The sequence below is a fragment of the Urocitellus parryii genome, chromosome 10 (assembly GCF_045843805.1).
Source record: "Urocitellus parryii isolate mUroPar1 chromosome 10, mUroPar1.hap1, whole genome shotgun sequence".
In the NCBI taxonomy this organism is placed as follows: Eukaryota; Metazoa; Chordata; class Mammalia; order Rodentia; family Sciuridae; genus Urocitellus; species Urocitellus parryii.
In genome coordinates this window covers 54462910-54478418 of record NC_135540.1, presented here as the reverse complement: position 1 = coordinate 54478418, position 15509 = coordinate 54462910, and the positions used below count along the sequence as shown (strand labels likewise).

General features: G+C 37.7%; 1 protein-coding gene across 1 annotated transcript in view; it reads left to right on the top strand.

The window, feature by feature from the left end:
- Papss1 (3'-phosphoadenosine 5'-phosphosulfate synthase 1) overlaps positions 1–15509 on the top strand; it is a 110158-nt gene that overhangs the window by 37806 nt on the left and 56843 nt on the right. Inside the window, exons 4-5 of the mRNA XM_026403185.2 lie at positions 2041–2179; positions 5929–6047. Of these exons, the coding sequence (XP_026258970.1) occupies positions 2041–2179; positions 5929–6047 (258 nt within the window). The remainder of the gene's footprint in view (positions 1–2040; positions 2180–5928; positions 6048–15509) is intronic.

Here is a 15509-nt window from a genome sequence, read left to right as displayed (position 1 = left end):
TCAATAAATGTGTTTGGGGCATCTTGGTTCTAAAAAGAAACCTAATAGTTCTAGTATTAATTATTAATAGCTCAATGAGTAAAGGCCTGAGAATGGTGGGACCAGCTGTAGCGCTGTAAAATCCAAACCTCTTAGCTTGATGGTGGTGGGAAGTCTCTGAAGAGTCTAGTAGGATAAGATTTTATATTAGCTGGTACCCTGGAAATAGTGCAGAGTGTGGCTTTGGGCATTAAGAATACTGATGAAAAGGATGTTCAAGTTGTTCCAGTGAGATAAATGAGGTTGAATGGGGAGTGGGGAAATAGGGCAGATGGGGTTGGTGTGGCACATAGAGGTAATATCTGAAGGATTTTTGACCCAGTGAATGTTGTGGGAGAGGTAAAGAATCAGACCAATTCAGGGTTAAGAGCTCATAGTGTTGTCATACCTTGAGCAGTGGAAGGAGGAATGCAGGTTTGGGAGAAAAGAGACTGGATTCATTGTTGGTCATATCAGTTTGAGGCGTCTGTGGGATATCCAGGTATTTAGGAAGAAGTTGATGTATGTTTAATTTCAGGAGAGAAGTCAGGGCTTGGGCTTCAGTGTTGGTGTATATGTTATTTTTTGGTGTATGTGTTCTTATTTATACTATGGAGGAAGCTGAGTAGAGTGTTCAAGGCCTGCTGAAGGTGAGCAGCATGCTATGGTGGAGTGTGGGCAACCCTTTGTTTAAGGGAAGCAGTGCATGCCTGATCTAGTAAGGGAAGAGGATCACAGGTTCAAGGCCCCCCTTCACAAGTTTCAAAATGAGAAGTAAGGGAAGGGCAAAGTGAGGGCTGGGAGCCAAACGGAATGTGCAGGAGAATGATTGGGGAGTCACAGTTAGGATTCTGTTGGGGTGGCAGTTCGATATGAAGTCAGATTTCTGGCATTTTAAGCACTGAAAAGCAGCTGAGATGAAGGGAAACTTTTTGTATGACTTGTTATTTTGTTTTAAATGGATGAGAGTGACTTGTGTAATGCTTGGGGGGAAAGCAGTAGAGAAGGGTAAGGCTGATGATTTCGGATGGAGTAGGGAGAATGTGTTAAACAGTTTCCTGTAGGATGACATGAAAGGGGAGGGGATTTAGACTATGTGAAGGGTGGAGTGGTGGGGAGGATAGATAAGGTTTTTAGGATGTAGATACATTTGTATGACAGACTTGACCAAGAGCTTTTGTGCCTGGGGATTTTCTTTTTGAAAAAGAAAGTACTGTCATCCGGTCAGAATGGAGCAAATAGGCATGGTTTTTCAGAGGGCTCTAAAGAAAGGTAGCATATGCTAAAATGTAGGAAAAGAACGACAGAAGTTGAGGAACTAGCTTTGGAAATATGGGCACTGCAGTGTGGTTAATACAGAGTACACATGTGGAGCTTGCACTTGAGAACAACAGCCAAATGAAGCATCCTCAAGGGAGAGCTGACTTTTAGTTAAGAGAGGGAAGAGGATGATGTTGACTTTCAAAGAAAAAAGTGTTCCAGTGGGGTGGAGAGCTTAGATAGAACGATAAAGGTGGTTTCTAGAGAATTGCTGGTTAGGAGCTGTACAGGCAGATATGTTTTGGCAATGCTAGAGAGAGGCGGCTGCAAGGGCTGCATTTGGTGAAGGAGTAAGCCAGCATTGGGGTTCTGGATGGACCTCTTTTGTGAAGTCACTTTCATGCCAACCTGGGCTGAGGTTAAAGGTGATAACAGGGAGAGGCCAGATGACACCTGCATTCCAGCTGGACTTTGATTCAGGTTTCCAGTTGAATTTAGGTCAGAGTATTCATGGCACATCCATTGTTTCTCTTCTGGAACTTTCCAAGATGTTGGGTTTGCATTCATTAGGCTAATGAATATTAACCTAATAATGTCTTGGATTTGTTCATTTCAGTTTATATTTTTAAAATACAAATTAATTTTTTCCTGATATATTTTCCACTAACTCAGTTGGAAAGCACTTTTACTTGTTGTTATATGGTACCCTTGATGTGTGTGATCACTTTTTGTTGTTTCTGTGCTTGTCATGTTTTTTTAAAGGATCGAAACAATGCAAGGCAAATCCACGAGGGTGCAAGTTTACCCTTTTTTGAAGTCTTTGTTGATGCTCCTCTGCATGTCTGCGAACAGAGGGATGTCAAAGGACTCTACAAGAAAGCACGAGCGGGAGAAATTAAAGGCAAGTAATATTTTCTTCCCAGTTTCTCTTGCTTAGATATTTTATGTTTCCACCTATCTGATACTCTTTTCTCAGAGATTGGGAATATTCAAGTGAGTATTCAAATGACTTGGGGCTCCTTGAGCACAAAGGTGGGTCTCATTTCATGGTTCTCTCTCCTAGGCCTAGCAGCAGTAGAGCACTGTGCACTTATTGTTGCGAACCCAGTGCCTCATATGTGCTAGGCAAGTGCTCTACCACTAAGCCACAACCTCAGCCCCTATTATAAATATCTTGATGGCAAGAAAAATAGTCTATTTTTATTTATCATAGTGCTTGGAATGGTCCACTATTCAATCTAAGTAGGACTAATATATATCACTGACTCTATCAACATATACACGCTTTACTTTTTTAGGTTTCACGATCTGCTCCCAGAGTTTCAACTATGGTGAACATTAGACATTGAAAGAAAAACTTTGATACCAGTCATTATTTATCTTACAGACATTCTTGACATTAGGGAAATAGGACATGCCAGCATTTAAAAAAAAAAAAAAAAAAAAGATTACTCATTGAGCATTGTTTAGGGATGAGTGATTCAGGAAGGTAACTTTTGTTTGTCTTCCCAACAGGGGGTGTGGTAGCCTGGGACCATCATAGGATTTATCAGGAGCTCTGTGATTTTAGATTTTGGTATTCAGTTTCTGAACCTTAAAAGTGAAAATTAAACCAGAGAGAAAATAATTGTTATTCTGGGAATGCTTTACTAGATGAGACAAATTCTGCCTGCGTTGGTGACATCTCATTCTGTGAACAAGTCTGACATGCTTCCTGTCAGTTCTACCATGGAGGCCCAGCTTCTTGACAAGGCCCGCTGCGTATAATCCCTTCATCCACTAAGCTTCTTGACTCAGAACAGGCTGCTTGACTGGACTAGTGACATTGGGAGGGAAACCAGTTTAGCCCGTAGCTCCAATATCACTCCAGTGATGGCCAGTTTCACTTCAGCTCTTTGTATAGAGATTGGTCACAGAAAAGCCAAATGGTATGTACAGGATTCTGCAGTCTAAACCTTTTACTTCTCTTAATTGTAGTTGGTTTTGTTGTTTTTGCAAGGGTGGATTTGTGAGGGAGGTAGGTGTGTCTGGCTGGCTGGAGTAAACTAAACCAGTTTTGAGCAGGGACAACATCTTGAGCATTTTTGTATTTTAAAATTTTGTACAGTGTGTGGCCCAGTGTATAATACCTGTCACACACATTCACTTGTTGATTAAATGAAAAGCAGGCGGGAGAATGGGGTGTTCAATACATATTTCAATGCTTTCTATTTGTGGGGTATATGTTTGGTGCTTAGGAATGAAAAGATGATTAAGACCAAATTCAAAATGTCCTGGAGTCACTTGAGTTTATATCTATAACTGGGGTGTTCATGTCAGTCTGTTTTTTTTTTTTTTCCTTTTGTTTTTAACTTTCCCAAGTATTGGCTGCATTCCTCAGAAAATGATCCTTAGGTTAACTTTTTGTGTGTATGTGTGTGTACTCATATATGCTGATTTATTTAGGTTTGTCCTGTTGCTAGGTTTCCTGATTATAGCACTATTAAAAAAAAAAAACACATTTGCTTGTCAAAATGGTGCTTAACAATTTTCTACCTGCAGTTTCAGAGCTGTGATGGTAAACATTCAAGAACAGACAAGATCTCATACATTCAGTGGACCTCAGTCTTTACTGGACCTTTAAAGACATTTATTAGGCAGTGAATATATTCCTGTCATCCATTCCACATGTGGATTATGTCACGATTCCTACTCAAATAGTTACTTATTATTGACTTAAATATAAATGTTTTCCTCACAGCATGCATTTGTTGCAATCACTTAGCTAGCTGGGTGGAAAACTCCTGAATCTCTGCAGCATCAAGCCAAGTCTTTAACAAAGCTTTGCTAGCTTTGTTGCACATTGGCTTTACTTTGGCAAGTCTTATAACCAAGGGCTAAAGCTGGAGAAATCATGGGGTAGGACTCCAGTGAATTGCCACAGTTTCAGTCAGAACTTTACAACCAATGTTCTAACTGGAATTATTTTTCCTCCAGTTATTTTATTGTGACCTATCACTAAATATGATTGGCAGATATTTTTACTTGGATTCAGGACTTCAAATGATGCTTAGAAATATGAAATAGGAAAAAAAGAAATAAGTGTGTTATAGGGTTATAGTACATATTTTAGAACTCTTTGGCTAACTATACTTTTTAATAGGAATGATTTTAAATTTATATTTACCATTCTAACCTAAGATTGGCCTAAACTTTCCATGTTAGGCAGGACTTGAACAACTTATGTTGGTGTAACATCAGGGTGTCAGGAGCCTAGCTTGAGCTCAGCTGACTTACTCTGGGGAACTGTTGTATATTTGTTCTTTTCTCTGCAGTTATGTAGAAACACACAACAGGGAAAATCGAGTTAGTGGTTAATATCTCAATTGATACTATTTGATTGTAGAATCTATTTGGTGATATCATGGACTCATCATTTTTATTTATGTTTTACTTAAGCTAATGTTAATTCATGTTGCCTCAATACTTGCTATCTAATGGCAGAAGAATCCTGCAGAGCTTTGATTCTACCAGGGATAATCCATGTGACTGTAATGGACAGATTGACTTAGTGTCAGTTTTTGCATTGAGAGGGAAAAGACTTTGTTCAGTTTGGTTGTATGCCTAGAGCTCAGGTACGATGGCCTGTATTCCTGTGGAGAGGGAAGCTCTGGGTTACCCAGTGGTATCATTTCTTCATTTCTTCATAGTGTAGGCATTTACTTAAGAGGGGAAAAAAAGAAAAAAAAGGTGACAGAACTATAGTTGATTCTCATTATTTGTGGGTTCTTTATTTGTGTATTTGCCTACTAAAAATATAAAACAATTTAAAAGATTGCCTACTTGATAAAAGTTAATTGTAAAAGTTGAGTATTGAGTTGAGACTCAATACTCCTGTAACTTTTGGGGTCACTTGTGGACAGGAGGACAGTGATGAACAGTGGGAATCACTTGATTGACATGTTTCCAGCTGAAGTCAACAAAAGTGACACTTGGCCTTCTTGTTTCAATCAAACCTTAAATACATGTCTTTTTTCACCTGATTTAATACCATGTGTTTTTTTTTTTTTAATTTTAATGCTTTTTTGAAAATGATTTTGCTCTTTAAAATGTCCCCTAGTGCCAAAAATGCTGTCTAGCACCTCTAAGGACAAGAAGACTGTGATGTTGCTCATGGTGGAAAATACACATTCTGAATAACTTGTGTTTTATCCAGTATGTGTTAGGTAACTGCCATTCTTGTTCAGGCAGGAGTTCTAGTGCACTCAGCTGTGAGTTCAATGTAAAGGAATTGATATGTTAAATATAGTATCTTTTAAAAGAATAACACCCAAACAAAGTGAAAGAATTGACCAGTTGGCAAAATTGTGGCCAGAGGCTGTCAGGAATCCAGTCTTGTAGTTTACTAAGGAGCAGTGGTTCAATATTTACTTATTTAGTATTTGTGACAACTTTGTTGAACATAATTAGACTGGATAATGATAATTGATTCTATGTGTTTATAGAAGAAATGGAAATTTAATTAGAACTCTTCTCTCAAGAAAGAAGTGTCAGTTCCATAATCCTGAACTGAGAAGGAACAGCATAAATATTAATTTCAAGTAGAAACTTGTACTGAAGAAACCAGCTATTTTAATTTCTACCTCCTCTATTATCTGATACCTTTTAAAGGTTTCACTGGAATCGATTCTGAATATGAAAAACCAGAAGCCCCTGAATTGGTGCTGAAAACAGACTCCTGTGATGTAAATGACTGTGTCCAGCAAGTTGTGGAACTTCTACAAGAACGGGTAAGAGACAGTGAAAAAAGAAAAACCAGAGAAGAATTATATCCATCTTGTAACCTTTCCCCTTCAAGAACATGATAATGTTAATATTGAACAATATTTGTATTTTAAATTCTTTAAGGGCCAACAGGTTTCTCTGTGTCACTGTGTTGGGTATTGTGGGGCATGCTTCATTTGTACAATATATGAAATATTCTGGTTAAGTAAACTTCTGAAAACTTAGGAATAACAATCTTTTATCAGTAATTTTACCACATCAATTCCTAATAGCAGAAATCCAGCCATGATTATTCAGCCCCGCAACTTGGTATTATTGTGTTCAAGTTGAGGTACACAGTATTGTTAACTTTCCCTAGACATTTAGGGAATGCCTGCATTTTCCCTGTGACAATTTGATGGGTATCCTTAGGGTTGAATTTTATCAAGAGATTCTGTGGAGGGTAAGGTTCCAGAACATAAGGACCCTTCTCTTGTAACTGGGCATATTGAAGCTTAAAGAGTCCTGATATTATCCAGGGTGCTCAAACCCACTAACAGGTGCATGGTTTCTTGACTCTGTTCTGTGTTTCTAGAAGTTTTTTTTCTTTTCCTTCTCCTTTTGCTCAATCATACATTGATTAAAAGCAAAAGCCTAACAGTGCAGAGGTTAATCAGCTGTGTTTCCATTCCTGAGGGATTTACATTGTAGGGGACAGAAACAAAAAAAGATGATGTAACTCCTATTAATCATGTTAGAAACCATGATTTCAGTATGTCTGTGGTATCTTGGAGCCACAGAGGAATTACTATGGAAAGGCTTTCAGATCTTTCTCTTCTGCTCATTTTAAAAAGGTACTTCTTCTGTTAGGTATGAAATTTTGAGGCGACAGTTTTGTTTTTTTCTTTCTGTTCAGCATTTAAAGATGTTGCTCCATAGACCTTGTTTGCATTATTTCTGAGGAGAGTTTGATGTCTTTGTTCGCTATAATTGTCCGTCCCCCCCCCCCAAACCAGGATTTTCTCTTAATTCTTGTTTCTTAGCAGTTTTGGTATGATATATCTAGGTCTTCTAGTATGTTTGGGTCTTTTTCTTCCAGCTTAGGGTTCTCTGACCTTCTTGGGTTGGTAAAGATTGTTCCACAGTTTTAAGATGCTCTTTTAATAAATTCATTCCTATTAATAATTTAGTTTGATAATTTTAATTCACTTACTTTTAAGTTCCTGATTCTTCCCTGTATCTATTAATAGTGATATGCTTATGGAAGAAATTTTAAAACTCTGGTAATCATTAACAAGCAATTTTGTCATCATTTGGCTCTCCTTTCCATGTAGTATACAGGGAAATTCTGTTGAAATTCTCCGTCTTTTCATGCATGTTGTCCACTTTTCTACTAGATCACACAATCATGAATTATAATATTATATTTCAAAGTCCTATATGATGGTTTGAACATCTGGGTTGTTTCTGGACATGGCTTTGTTGATTGTGTTATCACTTGACATTGTTTTTGTTTTTTTGGCCTTTTTGTGGTATCTTGTGATTTACTTTATTGAAAATTGGATATTATATCTACATGAATAGAAGAGGTTGAGATAAACAATGTTTACTCCATGGGGACATCTCTTTTTCTGCTGTGCTTTTAATATAGTGAATTGAATTAACTCAGTCGGTATTCAGTTGCCTTTCTCCTTATTTTATAGTTTCTCTTATTGTACCACAGGTTTCAAATTTTTCCAGGGTTGAGTTGCTTTACCTTGTACTGGTGTGGGGCCTGGACTGTTCTTGGGTTTTTCTCAGTGTACCTGGTCCAGATTTCTGCATCATCTGCGTGCCCATTCCACAGAAGGTCTCTTTCCCTACTCTGTTCCTCTTTCAACAGTAAACTGCTGTTGCTTATTTTTTTAGTGCTAGGCTCATGGTAGGAAAACCACAGTGATGGTTCTAGGTCTCATGGTTCAGCTTCAGTCTTAGGTAGGACCTAAGTATCCTCTTAATGCCTTTGAGTCTTGAGGCAGGTTTTCCTCAGTGTCTACCTCATCCTGACATGGCAGCTAACTTCTTTGAACCTGGGATGTCCTGTGGATAAGTTTCCTATTTGTCACATCACTAGCATGTTTTGTGTCTATTTACCTGGTTTGTATCAGTGCAGGATCCTGGGCCCAAGAGGGTTTCTCCACCTCCTTCCCTTCAGCAGAACCTATTTGATTCTACCATTCCCCTAGATGGACTCTAGGAGTGGACCCTAGGAGAGCTTCTGCCCTTGTCCGTTGACTTAAGGTTTTTGTGTATATGAGGGAAGGGTTTGGGAAATGGGCAGAGTTCTGTGACTGTACCACTGAGGAAGACTCTCAGTCTCCAGACTTGACTTCTGAGCTTTCTTCTGAGCACCTGTTTTTGGTCTTTTTATGACTGAATACAGAAACCTTTGTTCCCGGGGATCCCAGTTATACTCACCTGCCACACTACTCCATTCTCAGCCTTTAAAAACTTTGAACATATTTTAGCTGTTTTCTTCTTACCAGCCTTTATTCCTCCCATGTTTTGGGAAACAGTTCACACTTCTTGTCTTTTCTGGGTGGCTCCTGTCACTCAAGAGTAGCAGTTCAGCTCATCGTTTTACGACCTTAGTTCTGTGATGGGCTCAAGAAAGTTTGTTTTTTTAGATTAGCTGGCCCTTTCACTTGTTGGTAATGTTCTCCTGCGGCACCTCCACGTCTCATTTTCAGTGAATTTTTACACTATTGTTACTGTTGGTACTTGTGTTAGCTTTGCATTACTGTAAGAAACCCCCTGAAAGTCAACTTAAAAAGAGAAGTTTATTTTGGCTGGTGATTTCAGAGGTTTCAGTCCATGGTTGGTTAGCCCTATTGCTTTGAGTCTGTGATGAGGCAATGTATCATGGTGGGAATGAGTGGCAGAGGAAGCTGCTCAGCTCATGTTGGCCAGGAAGCAGAGAGAAAGAGGAGGGCTGGAGTCCCAGTGTTTTCAAGGTCATGACCAGACTTCTGTCCACTAGGCCTCACATCTTAAAGGTTCCCCACCTCCCAATAGCCACAGGGCTGAGGATCAAGCTTCCAACACTTGGGCCTTCAAGGGACATTTGTGATCTACACTATGGCAGTATTAATGACAGTTTTCATTTATACTGGAATAAAATCCTTGCTTAGACATGGATTATAATTTTCTGTCTTTTTCATTGAAACTTTCATTGTGATTCCCATATTTTTTCTTTTTCTTTTGATTGTAGTTTTATTTGCTTTTTTGTACATTGAACTTAAGTTTTTTAACTTGAGTGTTGTTATATCAAAGTTATAAAGTATCACATAAAGTTTTAAATTTCATTAGGTTTGTTTATTTTTATATCTAATTAAGGAATCCTAAGTGTTTTACAAAATCCCAGAAAAATGTGCATAGATAACTTTTTATATAATTTTATGGGGCTCATGAATCTCTGAGGTGTTTTATGGTTAGAGATGATTTCAGATAACTCTGACATTTAAGTATTTTGACAGGTACTGAAGGTATCTCTCTTCTTCTTTTCTGTTTTTATTCAATTCATAATCACTTTTAAGGCCCTTCTTAGAGTAGCATCCTTTGTGTTTAATGCTTTACCTACATACAGGCTTTTTTTTTTTTCATTGTGTGGAGGAAGATGTTTTGTTTTTATTTTAAAAACATTTTACTTTGGGGCTGGGGATGTGGCTCAAGCGGTAGCACACTCGCCTGGCATGCGTGAGGCCCGGGTTCGATCCTCAGCACCACATACCAATAAAGATGTTGTGTTTGCCGAGAACTAAAAAATAAATATTAAAATATTCTCTCTCTCTCTCTCTCTCTCTCTCTCTCTCTCTCTCTCTCTCTCTCTCTCTCCCCCTCCCTCCCTCCCTCTCCCTCTCCCCCTCCCTCCCTCCCTCTCCCTCTCCCTCTCCCTCTCCCTCCTCTCTGACTCTCTCACTCTCTTAAAAAAAAAAAAAAACATTTTACTTTGAGAAAACGTTGCATTTCCTCTGTAAGTCTAAAAATAACAGAGAATTCCCATACATTCTTTACAAGCTGTGCTGATTTTTCCACTGATTTACTTTCCTATCCAGAATTCAGGATATCATATTCAGAATTAAATTGATTCTTAACCATAGTTCTGTAAAGTGATGATGCAGACTCCTGTGGTATGTGTAATGCACAGGATTTTACATCTTTTTTTCTTTTTGTTTTCTCTAACAGTTAAATATTGAGGGTAAGTGCCATGGTATGATGTTACCACACCTCCAGTTCTGTATGCCTTTTGGTATTTGCAGAATCATCTTTCTGTCGTGTAGTCTATTTCCCCTTTTCACTCTAAAACATTACCTGATTTTTCCCATTGTTTTTAGAATCAGGGTGACTTGTGTTCCAGGTTCTTCATAGTTTGCTTCCAAGCTGCGTATTTTCTTATTTGCTGACCCTATGTCTTTCACTGTAGTATTTTTTGTATCTCTGTGTCTTTGTGTCTGTTTCTCTCTTTCTGTTGCTTGTCTTAATCTCTGTAGTCCTAATTAATGCCTTCCTCCTAATTTGTTTGTGCCTAATTAATGAATATATGAATTGCCTTTCGTTTTATACAGATATTAGTCTGTATGATGCCTGCTAGTTAGTATGATGATTGGGTAATTTTATTTAAGGTTTGAAAAAGAGTGATAGATCAATTAATATTTGCTGAGTACATATATAAGGTACATATATAAGGTACATATATGCAGGGCATTGTGGTTTTTTTTTCTTTTTTTTCTTTTTCTGCTTATCAGAATCTGGGGAAGAGGTTTCTTTTCCTAGTTTAGCTTCCAACCACCTTTCACCTGAACTACTATGGTAGTTTCCAAAGTGATCTTTGTGCTGAGTACTTTCTACGTAAACTTATATTTCAGAGAAGTTAAGACTTGCTCATGGATTCTACCTGATGACTGCAGAGTCACTTTCATATACTTTTACTTTTAGGACTCTTCTCATTACATTTTAATACAATGTAATTAAATATGTATATAGAAAGGGATTCTGGTTATATTCGTTTAGGACAGAGAAGGTTTCAAATAGTTGAAAAATTATTTGTTTTTATCTTAAAAGTTGAGTAGTAACAAACGAAGAAATGCAAATGCTTCCATAGTATGATTGCTGTCTTTTGGTATCACTCTTCTTTGGGTCAAAAGATTTCAGTTACATGCTTTTCTAAGTAAGTGACTCACTTCCCATTGAAAGCATGTGAGTATTTCTCTGTTGTTCTTGGTTGATCTTATTAATTTAAGAAATACTTAGTGGCTTATGTAGTTGACACTGTTTTAAACACTGGAGATGTGACAGTGAATTAAGCAATAAAATTTCCTGTCTTGTGTACCTTAAATTTGGATTCTCACCACCACTGTTTTGTTTATAATGTATGGACTAGAATGACCGTAGAGAATTTTCCTTTTTTTGTAACATGATATAGAATTTCAAAATACAATTGAAAGAAACACACACACACACACACACACAAAAAAAACAAAACAAAACAAAACAAAACAAAAAAAACTACATCTTCTTTGTTTCACTCATAAAGTTGAGCCTGTAGTGGGCATAGAGCACATGGAGAAACAAATGAATACCTGACACTCAGCTCAAAGTTCAGTTAGCTGGTGGGATTTTGGGAGTACATTTGCCCACTGCACCCGCACTGCAAATAACTTGGTGTAGTGAGTGTCCGCTTTTCATAGCAAACTCTGTCCATCCAGGGTTAGCAAATTCATTTGAACTTCATTTTTATCACAGGCATTAGTGAGGTTTTCTACAGGTGGGTTCTGAGGGAGAACATAGTAGAGTCTAAACATAGATTAGGAGGTGAGGGGAATGAATATGTCAGGTGTACTGGTGCCTTAAAGCAAAGGCTGATGACCTCATCTCCATAGTTCATAGTGTGTAGTGTGATGACAGCGTGAGTTTATAGTATGACAGTATGAAGAGTAGAGGTCCTGCATTAGCCAGCACTATGTGTGAGAGTACTGTGTATGCTGAGACAGACTGCCACAGGTGCGGTTGGGCACTCTCAGTATCTCAGTAGCACTGTTGGATTGAATTTGTTAAACTCTGAGAAGAGGTGATAATACAAGGTTGTTTGTCCCAGAGAGCTGGGTCAGGAGTGATTGAGTCTGCTGTCCATACTCTTTGTCTTTCTACTACATGGTTTTTTATTAATAGCTAGATTATTCCCTTTCTAGTTTATTTTTGAATGTGAATCTTTTCTCTAATCTTTCACATTCCTTGACAGTTGTTTCCTAAGTGTAGTTGGGTCTAAGAAATGGAGAGGAGGGCATTTTATTGACCTTAGAAAGATTAGTATTTTTAGAATAATTTTGAATTATTTTAGAGTAAATCAAAGATAATATTGCTTGGGTTGGAAAGAATGTAACCATGTAAAAAAAATAATAAACTACCATGTCTGTTACCTGTTAGTCGGTTAGTGAAATGTTTGTTCTGTATAGTGTGAAATAAGAAAGTGCTTGTAAGTTACTTAATTTACCTTTGTCAGTCTGAAATAACAAAAGCAGAGATCCGCTGAAGATAACGAATTTATGCCAAATGAACATTTTAGTAGGATAGTGCTGCCAAAGTAAACTGAGTATTTAAGGAGGCAAAGTGGACAGACAGGGCCTTCTAAAACTGAAGTGCAGAGGGTTAGATACACTCTTTTGGAACAATTATCATTGGCTACAAAGATGAATGCCATGAGTGGCAGCAGCCCCAAGGTTGGGCAGGCAGTTGCTGGGCAGTTATCCTCACAGAAGTACTTTGTGCTTAAGTTTGCTGCAGTCTTTATGCACTGTGGTCTGGTAGTAGTTACCTGTAATAGTTCTTGTTCAGACATATGTGCAAGGGATTCCCTCCTTCATGACCTCTGGGCTTTATTTATTTTTTGTTAGAATTTGACAAATTTTGATTCAGACAACTTTCCCACCTTGGAAGGCTGAGGCACATTTTACCAGAAGGTTATGATTTACTTGGTTGTAAAACCTGAATCTAAGTTGTGAATGGGTGACTTATGCCTCTTAAAATGAACACTTTATTTCTAAAATGAGCTAAGTAAAATTTATCTTCTTTTCAGGTTCAGTTTTGTTAGACTTTTGAAGTCTTTTTTTTTTTTTTTTCTTACACCAACCAGACCATTGATCTCTGAGGTCATCTGGGTGCCAAGCAATTCCATTCATTTCTTACCTATCTGCAGTTAGTTCAGTTCACAGGTTAAGTGCTGAGTCCCATAGGACTACCTCTGTTTCAGAAAACAGCCATGAATGAGGTGCGAGGCCCCACTTTTATGCCCAGCTGATTACAAATTCGTGATATCCCCCCTCCTATCAGATTTGATAATTTGTTAGACTGACTCATGGAACTCAGGAAAGTTCTTTATTTACTATTGCTGATTTATGATAAACTCAGGCTTTTTGTTTGTTTTAATGAAGGCTTTGTATAGGCATGAAAGATTAAGTCTTTGGTCATTGAACTCAATCTCTGACCCTTTTCTCCTCCTCAAAGGTGGGGTGGGTAAGACTGAAAGTTTTAACCCTCGGATCAGAGCTTGGTCTTTGTGGAGACCAGTGCCCATCCTGGAGCTGTGTAGGAAAGATCAACCAAGAGGCATCTCAGTAAGACACTGAGGAGAGTCCAAGGATTTTAGAAGTTGTGTGCCAGGTACTGGGGACAAAGACAAAATTATCTGTGCATTTCCTGTTGTACCTTGACTTTTTATTATGGAAGAGGATAATGTGGTCTGACTTTCCAGAGAATGGTGGTGTTTGAGAAGTGGAGCCTCCGTAAGAATAATGATTATAAATGGAGTTCTCTTTATTTGATACTCAGCATTACTTTGGAGAGACTCTTCTGAAATGAATTCTATCTGGACTTTTTTATTTAATGTCTTTTAGCAAGATAAAGCATTTATTTCAGTGTTCAAGCAAAACGTATTTTTAGTATGCTGTACATTGGGTATTTTAGGATGATGAGTACCTTAAATACTGTGGATAATTGAGTGTAAAGGTACAGATCATTGATTTTCTTACCTCTCTTTTAGTTAGGATACATAATGTAATTGGTATAGGTAATATGGTCATTGCTATAAAGACTACATTACTTGGCATTTGGTCAAAGCATCTTCATTTTCTTAACATGCTTCATTTGGTGAGTATTCAACAATATAGAAGATACTAACAAATAATAAGGATTTTTAATTTAATTTTTCTCCCTAACCCTCCAGTGGTCACTAGATGGCCTGCTAGTATTGCACTTTAACTTGGCTTGTTATGGCGTAAGGAAGTCAGCTTCTTGCTGCTGGTTTTAATCTAAAGTGATATTTTAAATACTGTTTTAAAATCTACCAAGAACTTGAGATTTACTAGTGCTATAAATTATTTAAAGGTTTGTCTTTTTACAAAATGGCGATTTAGTGCTCTAAATGGATTTTATACCACACATAAAAACCAAATTTTGCAGCTCAGTTTTCAAGTGTTGCCAGAATGTTGTTTGGTGTTCATGCTCTGGATGCATGTAGTTTAGATAATAGAAGTTTAATAGTTATATAAAAAAATGAATGAGCCTTAGTGTTCAAGTCTGTAAAACAGATTTGGCTCTAGAGGAAAAAGTACAGAAAATTCTTAAAGGAAAAACTTACAAATAGAATCACTGTTTATGAACATATTCACACATATAGTATACTTTCAGAAGGTTAAAATGAGAAGGCAGGCAGGAGCTACTGTTTTGGTGTCATGAGTGTTGTTTGTCCTGCCTGCCAGTGTCCAGGTAAAACCAAATAATCTATCTGGACAAGGGTATGGATATAATATATGTTAGATTTTAGATTGACTTAGGTTGTATTTATTCAGTCAAGAAAATAAAAGTGTTTGGATATCCAATTTGCATTTTAAAATTAAATTAATATTTAAAATTCATAACATGTAAGTGTTTCTAGACTTATAGGTTGTAGACCTCACCCGTCATTAATAGTCATGTGTGAATTGTTCACTGGGCCCTTGCACAGGACTCCTAGGAGCATCCTTGAGCCCCTTCTACCCTGAAGTGTGGGGAGACTGGAGCTCTGCCGAAGGGAGGGGAGGTGTCTAGGTGTGTGAGGACTTTTTCTGGCCTGGTTTGTGATCTGTTTTTTGTTTCAAAGGAAATTTGCTGAAATAAAGATTTTTATATGTACAAATTGAAGAAGAACACATTGTTTCTAATAGGCAACTGTGACTGGAAATCCTAATGAATCCCAAATAAAATGAATAGCTCATGTGGCAGGGACATCACATTCTGTTGTCCAGATATCTTGTCTCACTTTGAGGTGGTTTTGTTCCTTTTGGATGTTTAGTGGTGGTTTTTGAAAATGAGATTTGTCACTAGGATGTGCTTGAAATTGCCTACGTCTGTATTTTTAAGATTCTTTTTGTATTCCTGATGGAGACTCCCTCCTTTTGTCTCTACACTTAGAGTCT